Source organism: Hypanus sabinus, unplaced genomic scaffold, assembly GCF_030144855.1.
Source record: "Hypanus sabinus isolate sHypSab1 unplaced genomic scaffold, sHypSab1.hap1 scaffold_188, whole genome shotgun sequence".
NCBI lineage: Eukaryota > Metazoa > Chordata > Chondrichthyes > Myliobatiformes > Dasyatidae > Hypanus > Hypanus sabinus.
This window is the reverse complement of record NW_026779970.1, coordinates 174,580-198,654: the sequence shown is the minus strand read 5'-3', so window position 1 is coordinate 198,654 and position 24,075 is coordinate 174,580. Positions and strand designations below refer to the sequence as shown.

Sequence of the window (24,075 nt, the reverse complement as noted above, 5' to 3'; positions counted from 1 at the left end):
GTGTGTCATATTAAAGGGGGGGGGGGGTGGTGTGCATACTTATGAAATCAATTATTTTGTGTTTTATATTTGTAATTAATTTGGATCATTTTGTAGAGATCTGTTTTCACTTTGACATGAGAGAGTCTTTTTCTGTTGATCAGTGTCAAAAAAGGCAAATTAAATCCACTGTGATTCAGTGTTGTAAAACATGAGAACTCCAAGGAAGGGGGGTGAATATTTTTATAGGCACTTTATATAGAAGGCCATGCACAGGAGAATGCAGTACCTACTTTTAGGGAATGAAGCAGAGGAAATAATTGAAATGGATCACTGTGGCTCTAGACTATAGAACAGTACAGAACAATACAGATCCTATAGCCCACAGTGTTGTGCCAGTGCTTTAACCTACATCATTTGCCCTATCACTCTGGTTCCCTCCTCCTCCTGCCAACTTAGTTTAAACCCTCCCAACAGCTCTCACAAACTTTGCCTCCAAGGTCATTGGTGTAACCTGAACCCTTTCTGTCAGTCATATCTTCCCCAGAAGAGATCCCAATGCTACACAAATCTGAAACACTGAACTCTACGCCAGTTCCTTAACCATGCATTCATCTGCAATATCATCCTATTCTTACCCTCACTGGCATGTGGCATAGGCAGCATTCCAGAGATCAATACCTTTGAGGCCCTGCTTTTTAGTTTGCTTCCTAGTTTCCTGCATTCACTCTTCAGAACCTCATCCCTTTTCCTAGCTATTTCATTGGTACTAATATGTACATTGACATCTGGCTGCTCACCCTACCCCTTAAGAATGGTGTGGACCCAATTTGAGACATCCCTGACCCTAGCACCTTGGAGGCTGCATACCAACTGTGAGTCTCTGTTTACATTCACATGTTCCCCTAACCTGTTCCACTAACTTTTGAATTCACTATCACCACCACTTTTCTCTTCTCCCTGCTTCCCTTCTGTGTTATGGAGCCTGACTTGGTGCCATTGACCTCATTGCTGTGACTTTCCCTAGGGAACTTCCCACCCTCCATCCCACAACGGTATTAGAGGGAGTATACTTGTTATTGAGGGGAATAGCCACTGGGGTACACTGCATCATCTACCTGTGCCCTTTCCCTCTCCAGATGGAATCCCAGCTATCTGCCTCCTGCAACCTAAGTGTGACTACTTCCCTGTAGTTTTGCTATGTCAACTCCTCATTCTCCTGAATGAGCTATAGGTCATCCAGTTCCCTAACACAGTCTGTAAGGAGCTGCAGCCATTCACACTTTTTGCAGATGTAGCTATTAGGGACACTTGAAGGTCTTCTAGGCTTCCCATATCTTGCAAGAGGAGCAAACTACAGTCCTGGGATCTATTAGCGCTGCGTTTCCTGGACAGTAATAAAGAAAGGAAGAAAGAAAGAGAAGCTTGGCAGAAACCTAAATCTGGCCTCAGCCTCTTCTCGCTGAAGCCTCTTGAGCCAAAGCCTCGGTTTCCTGCTCTAACCATGTGACCATTTACTCAATTGATGCTCTGCTTAAACCTAAATTCACATTGATATCACTTGTCACCTGATTAGTTTAAAACTTGACCAATTAGGAATGTGAACCAAGGATCAGCAAATGGATTTCAGTACTGATAACTGTGAGGTGATGTGTGATCCTATTATAGGAATGACGTGATTAAAGTGGAAAGAGTGCAGGAAAAAGATGCAAATATGTTAGCAGAATTAGAGAGCCCAAGCTTTACGGAAAATTTGGCTAAGCTAGATGGTTCTTCCTGAGAACATAGGAGAATGGGTGGGAAGGTTACACTGATGCTTAAAATAGTCTTTGCTCCAGAGTAGAGGAGTCCAAAACTGGGGGTCAGAAATTTAGAGTGAGAAGGGGTAAGATTTAAAAGAGACCTAAGGAGCAGCTTTTTCACACAGAGGATGGAATGAGCCACTGGAGGAAATAGTTGAGACAATTACAGAAGTATTATTTTGGAGGCACTTGGTTAGGTACATGGAGGTTCTGGACTTAGTGGGGTATGGGCTGAATGCAAGAAATTGGGACTAGCTGGATGGGTACTGTGGTCGGCATGGACTTGTTGGGCTGAAGGGCCTTTGCAGTATTGTTCTATGACTGACTCAGTATATTCAGGACCTTCCAATTCGGAAACCAGAACAGTGCCATAAGTTCTGCTGATACTTAATATGGCATCATGTTCAAAATTAGCTAATTTAAATCTTTTTAACACTTCAATCAAAATCTGTAGAAATGTTTTTGCTGGGAAATTCTGTAGACTGTTGTTACCCTCACTGACAGAAAACCCGACTAATCAAGGCTTCCTATTTTTTTTAAAGCCCCTGAAACTCGTTGATTAATACAGCACATTTAGTATTAGCAATGGGCAAATTTCTAGATATGTAAATTTTTTACTGAAAATTATTCAGGAACACTGGAGCAAATGACAATAGATGTCACCAGTTTTGTTATTCTTGCAGATAAGAGTTGTTCAGCAATGGATAGGGTAGGTAAAAACTGTCATGTTAAACAGAAGTGGAGGTTACTGCCATCCTTTATTATCAGGTGATGTACTTCACTAACCAAACAGATTAATTTGCACAGCGGTTGAGAAACAAGATACTATAGAAGCTGGATTATGATGTAGATGCATAAACACAAGGGATTAATGTAGATGAATGGCCAATTACACTATAATTAACTTAAATTTAAGTAATGAAATGAATCTGGAATTGTAAAATCAGATCAGTAATGGTTACCACATAGCTATTTGTTTTTTTGCAAAAACCTGTCTGATTCACTGATGCCCTTCAAGACAAGAAATGTGCCATCCTTATCTGGCTTGGCATTTATGTGTTTCCGTACTTATTTGTGTGCTTGGCTCTTATCTGTCCTCTGAAATACCTAAAGGACATTTATAGATGGATGTTAAATGCCACCCTTGCCAGCAATGTCTACATCTCACAAAATAGACTTTATTGGCTAGATTATGCTGACTATCAAATCACTTGTATCATATTGACAAATATTTAAGCCAAAATGGCAGACTGACACTAATTTTAACTGGCCTATTAAAGGATGCGCTTAGGAACTGCTCCCTTATCAATTCCAGGTGGTTAAGTTTAGAAGTAGCAACCAGAAGACACAGCATAAAGTGCATAATATGAGGGCAAATTACCTTTTGCGTCATGAGCCCGATTTACAGTCACAGAAATTTTTAAAGCTGAAAGATACACAATACAAATAGGCCATAAATATATGTGGGCACAGCATGCCTGCAATGAACTTAATTTCAAGAGAAGGAAATATTTCTTGGTGCAGGGCTATGGGGTTCCCTGTGGTTAAAGTAGGTGTATGGGACAAGCTTTTTTAAAGAGTGGTAGGTGCCTGGAACATACTGCCAGGCGTAGTGTTTGAAACAGGTACGATAGTGGTGTTTAGGGGGCATTTAGATAGGCACTTGAATGTGCTGAGTATAGAAGGATATGGATCACATGTAGGCAGAAATGGTTTTATTAAATTTGGTATCATGTTCAACACAGATTAGGGCCAAAGAGCTTGTTCCTGTGCTGTACTGTTCTGTGTAAGTCATTATGACAGTGCCGATAAAACTAGAACAATCAAAATTAAGTTACTGTGAGGAAATTATCCTAAAATTCAAAAATGTTTAAATCCCTGAGTATTTGATTGTTTTATTTTCCAGTATTACTAGAACCTTTGCATCAGGCAAGACAGAGAAGGTGATATTTCAAGTCTTGAAAGAACTTGGTCTTCCCAGTGGCAAGGTAAGAATTTGAATTACCTTCGGCCTTTCAATTTTAATGAAATAATATATTAAAAAAAATTAGTTAAAATAGCCAGTAGGTTGGCACTGTCATCTGCTTCATCCTTCTCTCATTTCCTTTAATCTCAGATCTACAGTATCTAAGGTGTATACCTACACTTCTACTCTCTTGTACTTTCTCAGTACACAACCATAACAATAGCTTCAGCTGCAAAGGTCGTGAACTTATGAATTAACTCCAAGAAGTTCTTTCGTCCCAGATAAATGTGAAAATTGATTCAAGTGCTTGACCATTAGTGTTAATAAACCAGATCATACCTTGAGTCACTGACTGCACTTCTCTGAACTTTTACCAAGTCACACATTGTACAGAAATGATTAAACTCTTTAAAATTCTAAAAAAGATTCAAATAATTAAAATAATTTTAAAAAATTAATTAATGAATGATAAATTTATTTAAAATACCTTAAAGCAGTAGAAATTAATTTAAAAACTGAGTATAATAAATCTTTTTGAGGGCTTTACCATCAGCCCCATGAATGAGGTCTCGTTATATACACCAGCCATTCATGGTGTAAAGTTTGAGATGTTTGTGCATATGGCTCCATAATTCAGGATGTTTTTGCTCTAACTTTGCTAAATGCTGATTCCACCTTTCAAGCAGGAGATCAGGTGCACCAGCTGTAGATTTTGAATGGTTCTGAATCAGTTGGGCAGCAAAACAGAGAAAAAGTGGGTCCCCCCCAGTTCTCTAAAGCAGAAAGACATTAGTCGTGTGTAGTCAGAGGAGAATATAGGATAACACAACAAATTATTATTTTATGCAGGCGTGCAGATCATCAGGTGGAGCCAGGCAATTAACTGTCTCTTGCTCTGTGCTTCACTTAGAAATAATACAGCTAACTGATTAAATCTCGGTCCAGGCACAATGAGCGGTGAATGAAGAAACACAGATGCAAATCTATAGTTCAGTTTGCAAGCAGTTCCCTAGCTAATCATCCCAGCCGTGTCCTCTAGTTCCCGTGGCCATACGTTGCTGACGAAATAGAGCGATAAAGAACGCTGTTAAAATTTCTCTGACAGCTTCATTGTAACTCTGTGTCCTTATCACTTCCTTCCTGTGCAACCAGCTCTAAAGCTGTAATCTTCCTTTCCCTCACTGTTGGATGCTGCTCATTCAAATTCATACCCCCCCCCCCCCGCCCCCAACCGACACTTCCCTTCCACTAATCCCTTCCCATTTTATGCTCTGGAAGTCTGTCTCTTGCCTCTGTATTTTACAACTTCAAAACTGATCTCTTTTACAATGTTTGGTGTCGTTCTGTCAATTATGACTTTTAAATATGTTTCTCTAGATCTCCAGAGTTTTATATGTATGCCTGCTTTGAAGTCACAAAGTAAATGCAAATTATTATCGTAGAATCAAGCCGAATGGAAAAAAATAATGAGCTGCATTGATAATATTCAGCAAAGGTGGCATTCATTTCTGACATCAGCAAGTTTTTTCGGATTGAAGGTTTAAATCCAAAGGTGCAGAGCTCAACCAATCTATATTCTGGGTTAATATCCTAAGCAGTATGTCCGAAGCTCATAGTAAAGTTTATTATCAAAATGGATATATATGTCACCATATACAACCCTGAGAATCATTTTTACGGGTATATGCAGTAAATCCAAGAAACTCAATAGAATCAATGAAAGATAGCAACCAACAGGGAAGACAGACAGCCAAGGTGCAAAAGACTGAAAGTATGAAAGTATGAAAGAGAAAAAAATTAAAAAGCAATAAGTATCAAGAAGATGAGATGAAGAGTCCTTGAAAGTGAGTCGATAGGTTGTGGGAACAGTTCTGATGGAACGGTTCAGATCACTCGGAACAACCTGCAGCTCAGTAGCAGTTTTCTCACATTTGTGAGCTGCAGGTTTGGTCTCCAGCCTAAACACAAGCAGTCATGGTGAATAAATAGAAAAGCATTGACAGGTTAGTAGATCACATGCATAAACTCATATGAATTAGGAGCAAGAGGGCCTACTCTTAGTCCTAATCCATGTGCGTGTAAGCATGTTGCCAATCAAGTCTGCCTTTTCAGAAGATCAGAGCTGATCTCTTTGTAACCAAAGCAACAAATTTCCAAATAAAAACAGAACTTGCTGGAAATACTCAGCAGGTAATGCTACATCTGTGGGAAGTGAAACACAGAGAGCGAGACAACAGGCCAACGTTTGGCTGTTGCTGGAACCGATTCGAAACGGCAGATCTGAAGTGAGCTGAGACGAGGCAGAGTCGAGGTGGCAGGGCCCACTCCCAAGTGCAAAGAATGAGCCATTGTTTGACTGATTTATGCACCAGGCCATATTGTAAAGTGTGGATACAGGACGAATCAAGGCAGTGGGCCCCAGTCCCAAGAGCTATCGAAGTGGCAGGGGTGGGTCCGAGAACAAGAAATGAGCCAAGGAGCGAGCCAAATTGAAAAGGTCAGGGTGTTGGGGCCAGAGGCGAGGGACGAGCTGATGTTCGGCTTGCTGTTTAGCAAGATTTACTTGTCTACTCTGAACTGAAGCTGTGACCTGCAACCAATGGGCTTTTGGACTGGCTGCAGTGATGACTGGCTTCATAGCTGTGAGCTCACTTTCCTGAACTTTAGTTCTGAATGCTGTTTGCTTACTTCTCATTGTTTGTATGATTTGTTCATTTTTTTACACATTGGGTGGTTGACCATCTTGTTTTTAATGGGTTCCATTGGGTCTCTTTGTTTTGTGGCTGCCTGTAAGGAGATGATATATAGGGTTGTATATAGTATACATACTTTGACCTTTATCTTAAGAATATCGAAATTTATTTTTCATCATCTCTTGCAGTAGTGAGCTGAATGACTTGTCACCGTCAAAAGATTACACCTTATTCTGCTTTAATTGGGTGATCCCTTATTTTTAAGCTGTGATTGCTAATTCGAGACCTTCCACTAGAAGAAACATCTTCTTCACATCCACCTTGGAATTTTATGTTCAGTTAGGTCTCCTCTCTATACAGGCCCAGCACATCTAACCCTTCCTGATAAGATAACCTGACAACTCCAGGTGTTAGTCTCACAAACCTTCTCTGGAATTCTTTCCAACAGGATGGCATTTGTCCTTAATCAAGACAGTCAAAACTGAATGCAGATCTTCAGTTGTCATCTCACCAATGCTCTTTCTAACTGAATCATTGCCTCACTATCTTTGTATTCAATTCCCAGAGCAATAGACAATACCTTTCTGTTATTATTTTCCAATTACCTAGCAATTCAAGCCTTCTGTAATTAAAGCAAGTGGGGATCCAGATCTCACTGCAATCTCATGAATAATTTTAATTCAGACCATGATACTGTTTTTATTGTATTGTTAGTAAGAAAATATATGTCATTTTATATTGATTTTACCTAAGCATGTTATGAATAATTGTAGTAGATTAATAAATTATCAATTAAATGCTAAGGACATTCTCTCACTCTTACAGAATGAAGAAATTGAACCTGCTGTTTTCACCTTTGATAAGTTTTATGCACTAACTCAAAAGATATGTCCTCGCACTGACATTGAAGAGCTGTACAAGAAACTGTGAGTTTGGAACTGTTAAGAATGAGCAGTAATTAGCAGCTAGCTGAAGCTATATGCAGACCGTTAATGCAGTAGTAGAAATAAAGAGCAGCATTTATGGAAGTCCAGAATTCATCGGAGGGCAAATGTGTCTTTGGTCACTGCTGCTGAATGTTTGTAGGAGCATTGGCTACCTGCTGCATTTGCGTCTGCAAGTTTGATTGCACTGCAGATGTTTAGCATCAGCAACTAAAGGCAAATTTCTCCCCATTGCTTTTCATGGCAGAGTGCAGCATTTAGTTTCTAACGTTTATCTAATCTATGCTGTTTGTGAAATATCCCCTCACTAAAATGAGAATGGCGTATGATATTCTGGACTCAATTATTCCCTTTGTAACAGTACTTGTGATACTAAAACACTAGTGTAATTGAAAATGTAACCACCATTCATATAATTTAACTTTAATCATCAGTGTAGTGTGGAGAGCACCTGGAGTATTTTTTGCAGCTCCTGAATTAAGTCTTTTTTTATATCTTACCCATCCATTCAGGTAAAACATTAACTTAATTCATTTGGTAATTATTTGCAACATCTCAGAATGGTCCTCTATCAAAAAGTAAATGTAAACTGGTGAGAGAAAGGGTGTGGACATATTAATTATAAGTTGTATAAAAAGATCCTCAAAATAATAAGCAAATCCACTTTATGCCAGCTGAAAGGCACATCAAAAGCATGTTTTTGGAAACCCTTTGTATTCCTCACCAAAGTTAACGAAGCCAAATGTCTTATATCACTATTGAGAATAGAGGGGACGAGGGAAATCATATGAAAGAGGGACAAGATCATCAGAGGCAGCTGTAACTCCTCACAATCTTATCAACACTCATCTGCTGGTGGTACAAGGGAATTCCTTTTTCACTTGGCTTTTGATGCTAGTCCTCTGCAGTGTTAGTCCTTTTCACAGTTTTCTGCTCCCAGCATCAGCTGTCTTTTCTGGACATGGCATCGTTTCGTTCATCTTCGTTACTGATTTCTCCAAGTGTTAGTTCTGTTGATGGGAGGTTGGTTTCACTGGGTCTGGATTCCAATAATAGTCCTCTTGGGAGTGATGGGTGCCTGGAATGCATTGGCAGGAAAGTAGTGGAAATAGCTATGAGAGCAGCATTTGAGAGGCATTTAGACAGACACTTGAGGAGGCAGGGAATGGTGGGATATAGTCTAAGTGCAGACAGAGGTTCAGATTACACAGATTTTGTGGTCTATGTTTTAAGTTCAAAGAGAGAAGTGACAGGAAAATGGAGACTCGGGCTTACCTATGCATATTGTGTGGTGGTATTCTGCAGTGTGGCTGCGTCCTTCCTTTTAATTTTGCTCATTCAATGGAGACCAGATCATGAACGCTGAATGTAATACATGAAATTGGATAAAGTTCAAGTGAATTGCCACCTCACCTGGAAGGACTTGATTGTTCAACACCAAGTCCATCATCAGATATGAGGATAGGGTGGGAAAAATGGCTGAGGTGAAGGATTAGGTACAATTCTTTCATCATGAGTGAGAAATCCTGATGAATGCCTGAGTGTTTTTACTAGTTTCCATCTCCTTGGCTGTTGCTTGATCTGAAGTATGTTTTTACCATTTTCTGTTTTCTATCAGCTGCTGTAACAATTGTGATCTTACCTGAATGGTGGATTAGTTAAAAAGACGTTTAAGTTTATTCCAGTATCTCCTCCTTACCCTGAAATTGAAACTATGTAATAGTTAATTTGTTATTTTGGTCTTTTTATTACGAGAGTAAAACCTTCTAATACTCTTTTGCTATTTGTGTTGAACTTGTTTTCATTTCTGTCTACTCACTCACCCTGTATCGTGTACATAAAGCCAATTTAATGGAGCGTGCTGGTTAGTTACCAAATCTTATTGTTCATACTGATTCTCTGCATTATAGTTGGATAGATGTATGTTCATTTGAGAATTTCAGCTGTCATGAAAGGGAGCTAGGGGTTATAAAGTAGCCAGGAAATGTGGGGCTAAAATTGGATTGGGTCCCAAAGTCTTTATTGGACTCTCTCAACTAGAATAAAGACTTCCTTTGGTACTGTTCTATTCCAATCTCAGGTTAAGTTTTCAAGAAATGTAAATATAGTATTAGGTCAGGCTTTCAGATTTTGAATTTCTTTTTTCCTGAAATTGAACCCAAATGACCATGAGTAGATAGCTTGATTTGCAGCATTAAAATATTGAAGTAGCTGAAAAGGAATAGTTCCTTTCTGGAAGAAAATATATCTGATATTCTACTTAGGATATTGCCAAAGGAGAAGTTCATAAAGTAAATGGTTTGTGATAGTTTTTAACAATTATGTGAAATAAGAGTAATACATTAAATATATGCAGATTTTTTTATTTATTGTTACTTTATTCTCAGTGTATAGCTATCCTAAACAAAGATAATACTTTATAATAATTTCTAGAGTGCACTGAAGTTAAGTTTGTACTGTTTCTGATCATTTCTCTTGCATTAGATTAGGTTTCATGGAAGCTATTTGCAACCACAAATAAATTGCAGTATCCTTAGGCTTTTGTTTTGAAAAATTAGTTATGCAAAAATATGCCAACAATTTATATTTCTACTGAATTCCTTTTCAGCAATGGAGACAAATCTGATTACTTAACCGTAGACCAATTAGTCAGCTTTCTGAATGAAGTAAGCTTCTTTCATTCATTAACTGTGTCATGCTTGCAATAGTTTGCTTTACTCAGGACTTCCTGATGAGTGTAATGCATGGTTTGTGCCTCTGTTTGTTTGCTATCAATGAAGTAACAACAATGACAGCCAAGTGCATAAAATTAAACACCATTTCATGCACGACTGAATTTGCTTCTGCTTTGCAAGTATTGCATGCTGCTTTTATGTATAGTCTGTGAATACTGAATCTGTTGGAAATTTGGAAATGTATGTCTTTTTATACATTGGTGACCTTTCAATAATTCTTTCTTGGGTTACCATTGTGAATGTTGTTTTCAGCTAAGTTCTTAAAAATGATTTGTGGTCTTAATTCTGCAGCCCTAATACTATAGAGTAGTAAACTCACATAAAAAAATGCTGAATCTATTTATGCTCAAATCTCCTATCTAGATATTGTAAATGAATTATTGCCTCTCCTTAAGCAGCAGAATGAGAAGAATTGTAATCCTGTTTGCAGTATTCGTATATGAATATTGAATAAATCTATGTGCAATTCTTCTCACTTTCTGTGTGCTCAGGTATTCTATGTTTACTGTAAATGACTTACCTCCTCTACCAGAGGAAAAAATAAAGAAAGATGCCAAATGTTTGTGCTTTACGATCCCATTTCATCATATCGTGGACTGTAGATCTAAACCAACACGACAACTTTATGTGTTTAAAAATAATGTAATTTTTTATATCCACTTTTATTTTATTCAGATCTTATTTTTAAAAAACTGTTTAATTATGAAAAGCTACGTTCTGCTGCATTGTGTGCAGTACTTCGGTCAAGTGAACTGAAAAATGGTCATTCATATCCTGCATGATCCATATTATATCTTTGAAGTTAGTTTGAGGTGTTTATATTTTGTGAAAAGTCATCTGGTCTTGTATGATACAGTACTATCTACAGTGGATTCCAGTTAATCGGGCCTTCAGTTAATTGTGCCAGCGCGTTACTGGGCCAACTCTTAAAGAACAAAAACTAACCAAGAAAATAGCCAGCATTACCTTAATTTATTTGGGACGATATGCTCTTTAATTGGGGCAGGAAACAGTTGCTGAAGTTTCTAACTAATGTCAGTGCATGCATTTGTGTTGCCTTTAGACACTACACCGTACTTAGAGCAAACAGTTTTTAAGTAGTGCTAGTTGTGTATGTCTGTGTTCTAAAAGCAATGATAGTTGCTAAAAAAAAAGGCAGTAAGACGGTTCAGAACTGTTTTACTCACTGTGGTTTCAAGCATTCAAGCTTGGAGATGCCAGAAACAGTGATGCCGAGAGTGAAAATGAAACAATTTCTCTACCTGAACAAGTTAGGAACTGTGAAGAATTTGAAGATGTTGGCAATCCTCTTGAATGTTACAGTGAAAATGAAGATTTGCAGGATGCATTTTTTGAAAGAGTTGTATGAAGCAGTCCATTATCTACACTAGGTGTCTGCACTGATTTTGTTTATTTACAGTTAAGCAAAATAACTTGGCAGTATACACTGGATTAAAACAATTCTATTCTTGAACTATTCTTAATTTAATACAATTTTATAGTATTGTGCTAGTATTGACAGTGTTCTAATTTTTTCTGTTTTTCATTCAAATTCATAATTTGTTACGGTGAAACAGTCTTTATTATAGCTTTTTAACTATTTCCATGAAACTTTGGCTAATTGGGGCAGCTGCTTAATTGAGCTAAAATGTACTGGTCCTGACTCAGTTGGCCAAAATCCACTGCATAGGTTTCAGAATTTTGGCCTCATAAGTAAATAGAATTGATCTGTGATTTTAATTGTAATAATTTTTTAAGTTTGGGAAATATATCATGCATTTTTATTTAAGTATTTAAAATATGTTGCTGGAAGTACATTTCCCCCAAAATTTTAGCTTTACCCTGCATTTGCTCAAAACTGATAAAGGCATCTCAAGAACCAAGGCATACAGCTTGGAAAGCTGAAATTAAGTCACCATGGCTTATGATAGCAAGAGGACACTCAAAGGTGTCAATTACTGCTAATATATTTTGGTTCATACATCAAGTGCTTTGTACAAGATACCCTGTAGCCTTTACCCTACATCACCGCCAAAATAGGTTAGTGCATTTGGATGAGAAATAGCAATAAGTTGATATGCAGATAATTCAAATAAAAGTGAAAAAAGTAAATAAGTGAATTTAGACCAAAGGATCATAAGACATAGGAGCAGAATTAGGCCACTTGGCCGATTGAGTCTGTTCTGCCATTCCATCATGCCTGCTTTATTATGCCTTTCAACCCCATTCTTCTGCTATCTCCCCGTAATCTTTAATGCCCTTACTAATCAAGAATCTATCAACCTTCACTTTAAATTTACCCAGTGACAGATTCCACAGATTCATTGCCCTCTGACTAAAGAAATTCTTCTTCATCTCTGTTCGAAATGGATGTTTCTGTTTTCTGAGCCTGTGCCCTCTTGCCTCATTCTGTTTTCTCCCTGTTACTATCAGGTAGGAGATACAGAAACCCAAAGGCACTCACTCAACAATTCAGGAACAGCTTCTTCCCCTCTGCCATCCATTTCCTAAATGGACATTGAACCCGTGAATACTACCTCACTTTTTTTTTAATATATGTTGGGCATGATTTTTAATCTATTCAATATTCATATACTGAAATTTATTTATTTATTCATTCATTCAATCTCTCTTCTATATTGTGTTTTGCATTGAACTACTGCTGCTAAGTTAAAAAATTTCATGACGCATGTTGGTGGTAATTCTTGATTCACCCACGATAGGAAACATCCGCTCCACATCCACTCAATAATGGACAAAAAAAAATCACGGAATTCCAGTGCAAGAAACTACTTTCAGTCATCACTCACTTCCTACATTGAGCGTAAAGCTTGTAGATAGGCCATGTAGCCCAAACCAAGGCTGAGTCTGTCATCCTTCTATCATCACTCACATAACTATCAGCTGGATCTTCTATTTCAGTCTCCCACTTAGGGATTCTTATTGCTTTAACACCTGATTGCAGTAATGTCCTTAACGGTTTCAGAGTTCTCCTTTGACTTCATGGCTAGCTTATACTTATGACATCTAGCTTTGTTTAATAATTGATGAAAGTGGAAACACATTTGATGCATGTCTTCTATCAAAACCATTCGTAATTTTAAAAAATATCTCAAAATTGTTGTTAATAAGAGGAAAGTGACTAGGGCTACTCATTCTTTCCTGGAAGATTAACTTCACTGTTCTGGTATTAAACTTGTAAATATTTTTTTCACCCTCTCCGGTTCTTCTATGTCTGTTTTGTGGTATTGACTCCAGAACTTTACATTATGGTCTAAGGTTCAATAAGTTCAGCAAGCCTACAATTGTTAACACTGTTTGTCTGGGCTTGGTTGGTACTCGATAATAAGTTTTATATTTTCCAATCTGCTAGCTAGGCTGAACAATTTTCTTAATTGTTCTCTGATTTCACACTCACTCTTGGCCATGAGACGACTCTATAGTACTTTGAAATATCAGTATTTAACAGTTTGCATTGGCCCTGCCCAATATTCCTTAGTTACTTCAAGGAATTCGTTTGAGGTTAGCCAAGTAAATCTTCTTCCATTTGAAATGCATACTGGTTATTTGTGGTTTTGTTTACTCTATTAGTTGGAATCCCAATAATTGTTGAAGAGACTTGCCTATAAGTTCTGTCCCTCCTGACATTGTACCTTTCTCCATGGCAGAGGTTTCGAACTTTTTCTGATGAAAGCTGGGCTAGGTCATATTCAGTAATATATGTGTCCCTCTCCCCAATATATACTTGTTGACCTATCAGGCCACTCCTTTTTTTCCAGAAATTGAGGCAAACCTGGCATGTGTCAGTGCATTTGTATTTGTTTTACCTTTTTGTAAACTTTCTAACTCAATATTTTTCCTGTAAACTTTGGTGGTCAACTACTCCCCACTTCAAAGGGATGTTGGAATCACTACTCTAAGGAGTCATTCAGTGGGTTTACTGGAGCTTCTGCTATGACTTCACTGGGTTAAAATCCATCCAGATAATTAGATCTTGCATCATTAAGCTTACTGAATATATTATATCTTTTAACTTTTAATACAGTTGTAGAGTCAAGGAACAGACTCTTCAGCTCACTATGAGCATGCCTACATCAGGTACCCATTGACATTAATCCCGTCTCATTCTTCCTACATTTCCATCAGCTCCCACCCCCCACCACCAGTTACTGCCACTCATCTAAGTACAAAAGGCAATATGCACAGCTAATAATCAACCTATCCTTACCTCTTTGGTATATAGAAGCCACAGCACCCAGAAGTAACTCAGACGCAATGATACGGGGAACTTGCAAACCCTGCACAAGGTGCATGGGATGTCAGGGTTGAACCTGGGTTGCTGGACCTGCAAGTAATACCCTTGGCCTCCATGTAATTATAAGACACATAATTTCACATGCCAAGTTTACCTAATCAGATTCTCTCATAACTACTGACTATCCTTTCATAACCGATTCCCACCTTGACTTCTCTGTGCCTGAGAGATAATAATTTGTTTTTCCATTTGTTGATAACTTACAGTAATTTCATGGTTCTACTTTGCCTTCTTTAATCTCCACTGTCATGCTCTTCTTTGGCCCAGGTACTTCATATAACAAAAAGCTTTGAACCAAAAGTATTGACTAAAAAAAAATGGAACTGAGAAATAACACAAATTTCAAAGTAATCGTGAAAGCAAAAGCAATGTGATTTAATGTAAATTATATAAGGAACTTCTATTATATAAAGAAGAAATACTTTAGTAAAATTTATGCTGTAACTTATAATTAGACATCCTTTTGTCATGATAAATATCATTGAATAGCCACTAAAATATTACCTGGTGATTTTAAAGAGAGAAGAAAATAATAGTAATTTGTCACCCAAGCTTCGAACTATATGTTTCAGTGTGAATTTGAGGATGCACTGACATAATTCTATAGCATTAAAACGTACTGTACAGTATGAATAAGATACGTAATAGGACACTTTTGCAATTGTTTGACAATGTGGCATGATGTAATTCTATGGAAAACACTTCATATCACGTTTAGTTAATGGCAGGCTGATGAAAATTGTGACTTATCTATTAGCTCTGTTTTCTCTCTGAAGTGGGCTGATAATCCAGGGGAAAATTGGCAAATTTTTTGAGAAAAGTGTCTAAAGTTAATCCAAAGTGAAACCGCATGCATGTGCATGTATATACACACATGCACGTGTTTGTGTGCATGATAGGTAAGGGTAAAATAAATGAACACAGTAAAATCAGGAAATGTATTGGAATATTCTCATGAAAACAGCTTTACTGTACATTGATACAATGACAAAATGCCAGTAAAGATTAACTTCTGAATTTCACAGTCTGTAAAATCCATCTGTTTTGAAGTTGAAAACCATTACAGCTATTACATGTGTAGTAGAGTATGTAATTCCTAAATATATAAGGTTATCATCACCCAATCTTGAAATAGCTGTTCTTGAATTATCGAGTCAATCTCATTTGTTGAAATGCTGACCTCATTTCATGGCTGACCTGTAGTAAGCACATGCAGAAGGCTTGACTCTTTCATAACATCATAGGAAATGCTTTGAAGGGTAAAATTGCAATGTTTCTCAAACTTTGGCTCATTTTATGTGACACTTAAAGAAAATGCATGCAGAAATGATGGGCATTATGTTCAGAGAGATCATCTTTACTGTTCTACCTTATCATTAAACACAAATAACCAAAGGGAAAATATACTTATATTCTACTTTTAATAATATTTATTATTATTTTCTGTTATAAGACAGTGGTGGGAAACACTTTAATTCAGTCATTTCCTTACTGTAGAATCAACGAGATCCTCGCCTGAATGAAATTTTGTTCCCTTTCTATGACACGAAAAGAGCAATGCAGATACTTGAGAATTATGAACCAGATGAAACACTGAGAAAACAAGGTAAGCTCTCTTGCATCTTTCTGCCTTAATATAAAGCAGAGTTTGAGTAGTGGGGTATATCATTTTCAAACATTTTCTGCTGTTGTTTTATCCAGCAGTTTTTTTACACAACTGTTGCATTTTGGTCCTGAAGTCATTTTATTTTGTTTGTAATGCAGATGCATTAATCTGCGTATTGTTTTAGTGAAACACCCCACATTTAACACTGGTATTTAATCTAACCTCCATGAGATATTGCTTTGTTGAATTATACACGTCTATTATTATTGCTGCAGTTTATCTTGAAGTCACATATTCACTGCCTCATTGATGAACTACTTTAAAAGGAGAGAAGTTTTTCCATATGGTAGTAACTAAAAGCACTATGGAAAATTTAATCTTTTCCATTCAATCAAAGTGGCAATTTAATGATATTATTAAATACAGTGGCTGGAAAACTAATAGTGAAAGTTTTTTTTAATTGTTGGAGATTCATAAAAGATGTCTAAAGAGAAACTAAGATTGTTAAAACTGAGCTTTGAGCATACTCAAGTGTTCCAAGATGGTGTGTGAGCATCAGCACATTGATGGGGTTGCATGGGTCCTTTGTGGATGCTGGCCAGAAGTGCACAGCTGAAGCAGATCAATTAGTGTATAATGCTGAGTGGACACTGGTGCTCTATATTGAAGCTTCAGCTATTAGGTTACATTCCTCTGTTACTTTTGCATAGCCACACCGTGCAATCAGCAACAGAAAGGGTTTGCACACCTGATTCCACCGATCCAACACCCCAGTAGTGCTTGAGTAACAGGCCATTTTTTCATTGGTCAGAGGACACAGAAGTTCACATTATTGAGGTCACGTAGCATGGTTCTTGTGGATGCAGTGATGGTCAAACACTAAACCACTTGATGTTGATGATTGTAATGGGAAAGTGTTGTATTTTCAATTGTACGCCTACCATTGTAAAACTTGGGGAATTATCCGAAGACAAGCCTCGTCTTGTATGTAACTGACCAGGACAGTAAGGTTCTCGTTCCTGAGTTTAAATTAAAGAGAGATTCATTCTCAATTAATCTAACTAGATTAATTACTACTTTGTTTGTAAATGTTACCAGGCTTTTCGATCTTTCATATAGTACACTTCACTCGAAATATTATCTCAGATCCTGTAAGAATTCTTGGGCTGTGTTAAATTTTGTCTCCATATCTGTCATGAATATTGCATGGTTGTTCCCCTTGGAACAACGTTTTGCTTGTACAAATTCCTGGTGAGCAGTTTCCCAACACAGCAAGCTTTTTGTTGGAGAAAGTATTTAGCATTTAGAAGAGTTACCGAATGGGGTAAAACCTTCAGTGCCTGTTTGTTAAGTATTAGATCTACTCATAGGGCATTCTACTAATGCTTGACATGCCCATGACTTATACATAGGTTTAATTTTCACATCTACTAAACAATAATTTATCAATGAAAATTAAGCACTTACAAATGCAAGCCCTTCTAAATTGCTTTAAAAAATGATTTTCTACTCTTAATATGTTTTCAAAATGAATATATATGCTGCTGAGTCATCAAAGCTCCCTCCAAGTAGAGTGTAGTTGCAAACATAAAGTCTGTTATGATTTTAACTGTTTATATTCTTCCTTTGTATTAAAAAGTGTTCTCTTGATTTGCTAGTCTTTGCCCCAAATTAAAATTTAATTGGAAGATTTTCCTTGAAGGGTTGCAATCAGAAAAATCTCAGCAAGCCCAGGGTTCTCATTGTCATGTAGGGAGGAGTTGGGAGAGACCTTTTCAAGGTTTAGAAAATGATGAGGGTCATAGAAAGGACAGAAAGTTAATGTCTTTTTCCCAGGACAAGGGAACCTTTCACTAGAGCATGAATTCAAGGTAAGAGAGAGATATTTAAAGAAGATCTGAGGGTTAATTATTTCACACAGAGGGTGGTGGTTATCTGGAACCAGCTGCCAGAGGAAATGGTAGGGGCAGATACACTGTTTAAAGGGCATTTGGACAGCTACCTCGGCAGAATAGATATAGAGGGGTATTGGCCTGCTGCAGGCAGCCAGGGTTGGTGTAGATAGGCATCACTGTCAGCATGGATGAGATGGATTGAAATGGATGATTTCCGTGCTTTGTGATTCTATGATTTTTTGACCCTAAAATATTATCAGTTTTATGTGCGGTACTGGGTTCTTGGGTGGTGGCTTTTATTGAAACACATAGAAATGCGAGTAAAGAAGGCTATTTGAGCCTCTTGACCCTGCCCCATCATTCTGATCTGGCTGTGTGTTTCGATGCTGTGCTGCTGCTCTGTCCTCATCCCCTTCATAACTTCTGTTTTTCTCACTGGCCTCCACAACTTTCTGCAGTCAAGATCTCTGCAACATCACCACCCTTAGAGAGGGGAAAACTTTCATCTCAGCCCTGGATGGCATAACTTGTGGCCTGAGATTCTGTCCCATGGCTTCAAAACCTTTCAACTAACCTTGACCCAGTCAATTGACCCCCTTCTCTGACCTTTAAACCAGACGCAACTCAATTTACAGTTGATGAACTTTGCAGGTTTATCATGAGGTGATCCTTGCACTCATTTTCACTGATTTATGCTAACAAGATTAACTGAAGCTTTTGGTTCATTAATGTGTTGAGGAAAGGTAGAACAAATGGACTGTCTCCATTGACTCCTCAACTATTAAAGTTAATAACTTAAAACTTTTATAACTTGATTTAGTGAAAATTCAACAAAATCTTTCCCCACCCATCTTCTTATTCATCCAGCAAACTTTCCCATACTTTAGATGATTTGGGCCAAGACTCTTGGGCTAGTTGTTCCAGGGCTTTCAGTCCTTCAGCTTGACCTTGGGGCCATATTTTCTCATGCATTTCCACAAATTTATGACCTGATATCGCAGTGTTGTTGGGGCATGCTATTTTTCTGTCTGCAGGTGGTGAGACCGTCTGATACTGTAAATCAAGAAAACACAGCCAAAAAAAATGAAGTTTCTTTTTGTACTATACACTGCTGAGTTGATTGCATTTTATGCAGTTTGTTGAAGTGAACAAAAATCTGAATTATCTTGAAATGAGCTCTCTTTCTTACTTACCAAACTACCCAAAAATGTTTCAAATGTGGGATCTTTGATAATGAGGCCAGCACACCCTGCCTTCGAAGCGCAGTGTCAGTTGTGGTTCCCATAGAACATAAAACATTATCACTTTGTAATTTTACAACACTGGTGAAACCTTAACAATATCTGCCATCTAGTGGATATGAAATTAAATTGATTGGGTGAACCATTTCCTTAATGGCACAGTTTTACAAACTTGAATAATCTTTCTTTGCATTCCTGACCTCATATCTTTTCCGTAGAAAACCTACATCTCTGTAGCACTATTCACCTCTGCCTCCCAGTCCAAACTCTCTGCCATTAAAGCTCTAATCTATATATTATTCTTATTCAAATTTCACAAATGTTGCCCGACCAATTCCAAGAATTTTTGCATTTGGATTAACAGTATCAGCATCATTTGATTTTTTTTTACTTCTTTCCTCCTTTTGCTGTCTCCATGGTTCAAATCAATGTAAACTGTAGATCCCACAATATCCTGACCTCTATATCCTATTGTACTACAAACCATCTGACCGAAAACTTATCTGGCAGAATTTGGCTCCCCATTCCCTTCTACCTCAAGTTTAAATTTCCCTTTTTTAAAAATCCATTTATTCCTGCAACCCCATATACTTTTCTCTGATGACCTTTGCATTCTCCACTGCATTTGTTTTTCCCATTCCTTTACCTTCAAGTACCTCGGCTCAACAGTCTGGAATTCCTTTGCTCAATTCTTTCACCAACCTTCCCCTTTAAGGCCTCCTTTCAAGTGCACTGTTTTTAGCCAACTTCCTATTGATGTAACTGGGTAGATTTTTGCATAGTTGGGGAATTGAGGGTTATTGGGAAAAGGCAGGGAGGTGGAGATGAGTCCATGGCCAGATCAGCCATGATATTATTGAATGGTGGAGCAGGCTCGATGGGCCAGATGGCCTACTCCTGCTCCTATTTCTTATGTTCGTGTTTTTTTTAACTGTCTTTGGTTTGGCATTCATCATGACTGAATGATACACTGAGTATATGTTCATGGCCTTCTGCTTTTGCAGCCCATCCACTTCAAGATGTGATATGTTGCGTGTTTAGACATGCACCTGCACATTATGGTTGTAACATGTGACTCGTGAGTTGCCGTCACCTTAATGTCAGCTTGAGCTAGTCTGGCTATTCTCCTCTGACCCCTCACTGGATCTTTATTCTGCACCATTCTCTATAAACTCTAGGGGCTGTTGCTTGTGAAAATCATAGGGGATTGACGGTTCTGAGAAACTCAAGCCACCACATCTGGCACCAACAATCGTTCCATGGTCAAAGTAACTTAGATCACATTTCTTCCCCATTCTGATGCTTGTCCTTATCAGGACAACATTACTCAGCATCATCCTATCATGTCTCATCCAGTGACACACTCATAGGCACCCAGGCCAAACATTCCTCATTTCCCTTCAGTGTTCAAAGACTGTCAACCCAATAGCCATGATCTTCTTTGAAGATGATTCCTATTGGCCATTTCTTTTTCTCATTTCCTTCACTATATGCCAAAAATTCTGGAGCTGTCTTTGGCCCGGGCAATCATTTATCCATTACGGAAATGTCCTGTGATTTTATGAGACTATAAGACGTAAGAGTAGAATTAGAACATCTGCCCCATCGTGTCTGCTGTGCCATACCTGCATGGCTGATTTATTATCCCTTTCAACCCCATTCTCCTGTCTTCTCCCCATAACTTTTGATGCCCTGACAAATCAAGAACCTATCAACATCTGCTTTAAACATAGCCAATGCCTTCGCTTCCACAGCCATCTGTGACAATGAATTCCACAGATTCACCACCTTCTGGCTAAAGAAATTCCTTCCCATCCCTGTTCCAAGAATCCTTTTATTCCAAGAATCATTCTTGTCAAGCTCTGCTGGACCCTCTTACTTCCCTGCCATCTTTTCTTAGACAAGGGGCTAATGCTTCAAGTGCACTCTGATCAATGCCTTATAAAGCCTCAACATCACATTCTTGCTCTTATATTCTAGTCCTCTCGAATGCTAACATTGCATTTGCCTTCCTTACCATCAATTCAACCTGCCTTTAGGAAATCTTGCACGAGTACTCCCAAGTCTCTTTCACCTCTGATTTTTGAATTTTCTCCCTGTTTAGAAAATAGTCTATGCCTTTATTCCTTCACCCAATGTGCATGGCCATACATTTCCCTGAACTATATTCCATCTGCTACTTATTTGCCCCATTCTCCCAATCTGTCTAAGTCCTTCTTCAGACTCCCTGCTTCCTCAGCACTACCTGCCACTCCACCTAACTTTGTATTGACCACAAACTTAGCCGCAAAGCCGTCAATTCCATCATACAAATTATTGACGTATAACATGAATACAAGCGCTCCCATTATCATTCCTGTGGAACACTGCTAGTTGCGAGCAGCAACCGAAAAGGCCCCTTTTATTCCAGCTGTTTCCCTCCTGCCAATCAGACAATTTTCTATCCATGCTAACATCATGTGGGAAGGTACCAATGGCCAAAATTGTGACACCCATAACCCAGTGTGATACAGGTCATCAGAATTTCTAAGCAATACATCTTTTATCACATCAATACTGAATCTACAATATCTGAAGAAGCTGACCAAACGTTTGTTCAAAATTTGACCTGGGGGAGTGGGGTTAGCTAAATATGCGGAGGTCAGAAGGGAGGCAGAAGGAGTAGGTGAGTTAAGGTTCTGACACCGGGGTGGGTGCAGAAATGGACAGAGGAGTGAACTGAGCCATGATGGGATGAGGAATGGAAGAGACTATAAAGCTAAGCTCAATAGTTTTAAGACTAAAGTTACAATAAATCAACAAGGAAGAAGAGTTACAAGGAAAAAGGATGTAATACAATGGAGAATGTTGCCAAAGCAATACACATAAATGCTGTAGGAACTTAGCAGGTCAGGAGGCATTACATGAAAGAATTGGTCCCACCAATGTAGAGGAGGCCACATTGGGAGCACTGGATAGAATGGATGACCACAACAGATTTGCAGGTGAAATGTTGCTTCATCTAGAAGGGCTGTGTGGGACACTGAAAGTAAGAGAGGAGGTGAATGGGCAGCTACAGCAGTTCTGTCGCTTGCAGGGATATGTGCCAGATGGGAGATTAGTGGAGAGCGACTTATAGACAAGGGAATTAATGAGGGAGTGATCCCTGCGGAAAGCAGAGTGGAGGAGAGGTAAAGATATGTTTGGTGGAAGAAGATGGAGGAGGTTGCGGAGAATTGGATACAGAAGTTCATGGGATGGTAGAGGCACTCCATCCCCTCAAGGCAGTGGGAAGATGGGCTGATTACGGATGTCCGGGAAGCAGAGGAGAATCGGGTCAGGGCAGCATCAGTGGTAGAAGAAGGGAAACCCAATTCTTTGAAGGAGGACAAAAGCCCTGAAGTTCTGGAAAAGAAAGCCTCATCCTAGAAGCAGGTTCTGGTTGGCCCTGCCCTGCTGAATCATGTCCGCATACCTTGACTCTATTCTATCCTGCTTAGTTCATTCCCTTCCCACCTACATCCTCAGCACTTCACATGTTCTCAATCTACTCAACAACTTTCAGTTCCCTGTCTCTGACCATCTGATTTTCATCACCTCCCTGTACATTTTATCCCCCATCTTTCTCAATAAAAGATCCAACAAATTCCTCTCCACCACCACCCACCTCCATCTGGTGGAACTGGTCCTCACACTCAACAATCTCTCCCTCGGTTCCTCCTACTTTCTCCAAACTCAAGGGGTTGTCATGGGCACCTGCAAAGGCCCTAGCCATGCCTGCCTTTTTGTTGGTTATGTGGAATAGTCCATGCTCGAAGCCTTCCCCGGTAATACTCCCCTTCTCTTCCATTGACGATTGCATTGGTGCAGCTTCATGCATCAATGCTGAGCTCATCAATTTCACCAACAATGCCTCCAACTTCCACCCTGTACTTAAGCTCACTTGGCTCATTTCTGAAAATCTCTCCCCTTTCTTAATCTTTCTGCCTCCATCTCTGGGGAACAAACTGTCTACCGACATCTTTTAAAAACCTACCGATTCCTATCGCTATCTTAACTGTTTCTCTTCCTACCCTGCCTCCTATAAAAAATGCTATTCCCTTTTCTCATTTCCTTTGTCTCTGCCATATCTGTTCCCAGGAGGAATCTTTCCTTTCCAAAACATCAAAGATGTCCTCCTCATTCAAAGAACAGAATTTCCTTTTCTCTAGTGTTTATGCTGTCATCAGCTGCATCTCCTCCATTTCCTGAACATCCACGCTCACCCCATCTTCTTGCCGCCTTAACAGGGATAGAACTCCTCGACCCCACCTACCACCCCATGAGCCTCCACACTCAACGCATCATTCTCAGCAACTTCGGCTGTCTTTAATGGGATCTTACCACCAAACACATCTTCCCGCTCTCCACTTTCAGCAGGGATCGCTCCATCCGTGCTTCCCTCGCCCATTCTTCCCTCTCCTGTTGAGGTTGTCTATTTGGTGCTCCTGATGTGGCCTCTTCTATGTTAGTGAGAGCTGGCGTGAATTGGACTGCATTTTCGAGCACCTCCACTACATCCCCCAAAAGCAGAATCTCCCAGTGGCCAACTATTTTAATTCCCATCCCCATTCCCATTCTGACATATCAGTCCATGACTTCCTTTTTTGCCAAGATGAGGCCACCCTCGTGGTGGAAGAGCAACACCTCAAATTCTGTCTGGGTAGCCTCCAAACTGATGGCATGAGTATAGATTTCTCCTTCCAGTGATTTTTTTCTTGCCTCTTCTTTAGCCCCACTTTGGCCTCTTAACTCTTCTCCTCACCTGCCTATCACCTCCCCCGGTGCCCCACTTTCTTTCCTTTCTCCCAAGCGCCACTCTCTTCTCCTATCAGACTCCTCCTTCTCCAGCCCTTTACCTTTCCCACCAACCTGGCTTCA

The 24,075-nt window shown here is 39.0% G+C and overlaps 1 protein-coding gene across 6 annotated transcripts in view; it reads left to right on the top strand.

Annotated features, from left to right (window-relative positions):
* Positions 1 to 24,075, top strand: part of LOC132387457 (1-phosphatidylinositol 4,5-bisphosphate phosphodiesterase beta-4-like) — a 536,307-nt gene that overhangs the window by 340,343 nt on the left and 171,889 nt on the right. For all 6 annotated transcript variants that reach the window (XM_059959817.1, XM_059959814.1, XM_059959818.1 and 3 more), the window contains 4 exons: positions 3,688 to 3,769; positions 7,266 to 7,366; positions 9,993 to 10,050; positions 15,932 to 16,040. In XM_059959817.1, the coding sequence (XP_059815800.1) occupies positions 3,688 to 3,769; positions 7,266 to 7,366; positions 9,993 to 10,050; positions 15,932 to 16,040 (350 nt within the window). The remainder of the gene's footprint in view (positions 1 to 3,687; positions 3,770 to 7,265; positions 7,367 to 9,992; positions 10,051 to 15,931; positions 16,041 to 24,075) is intronic.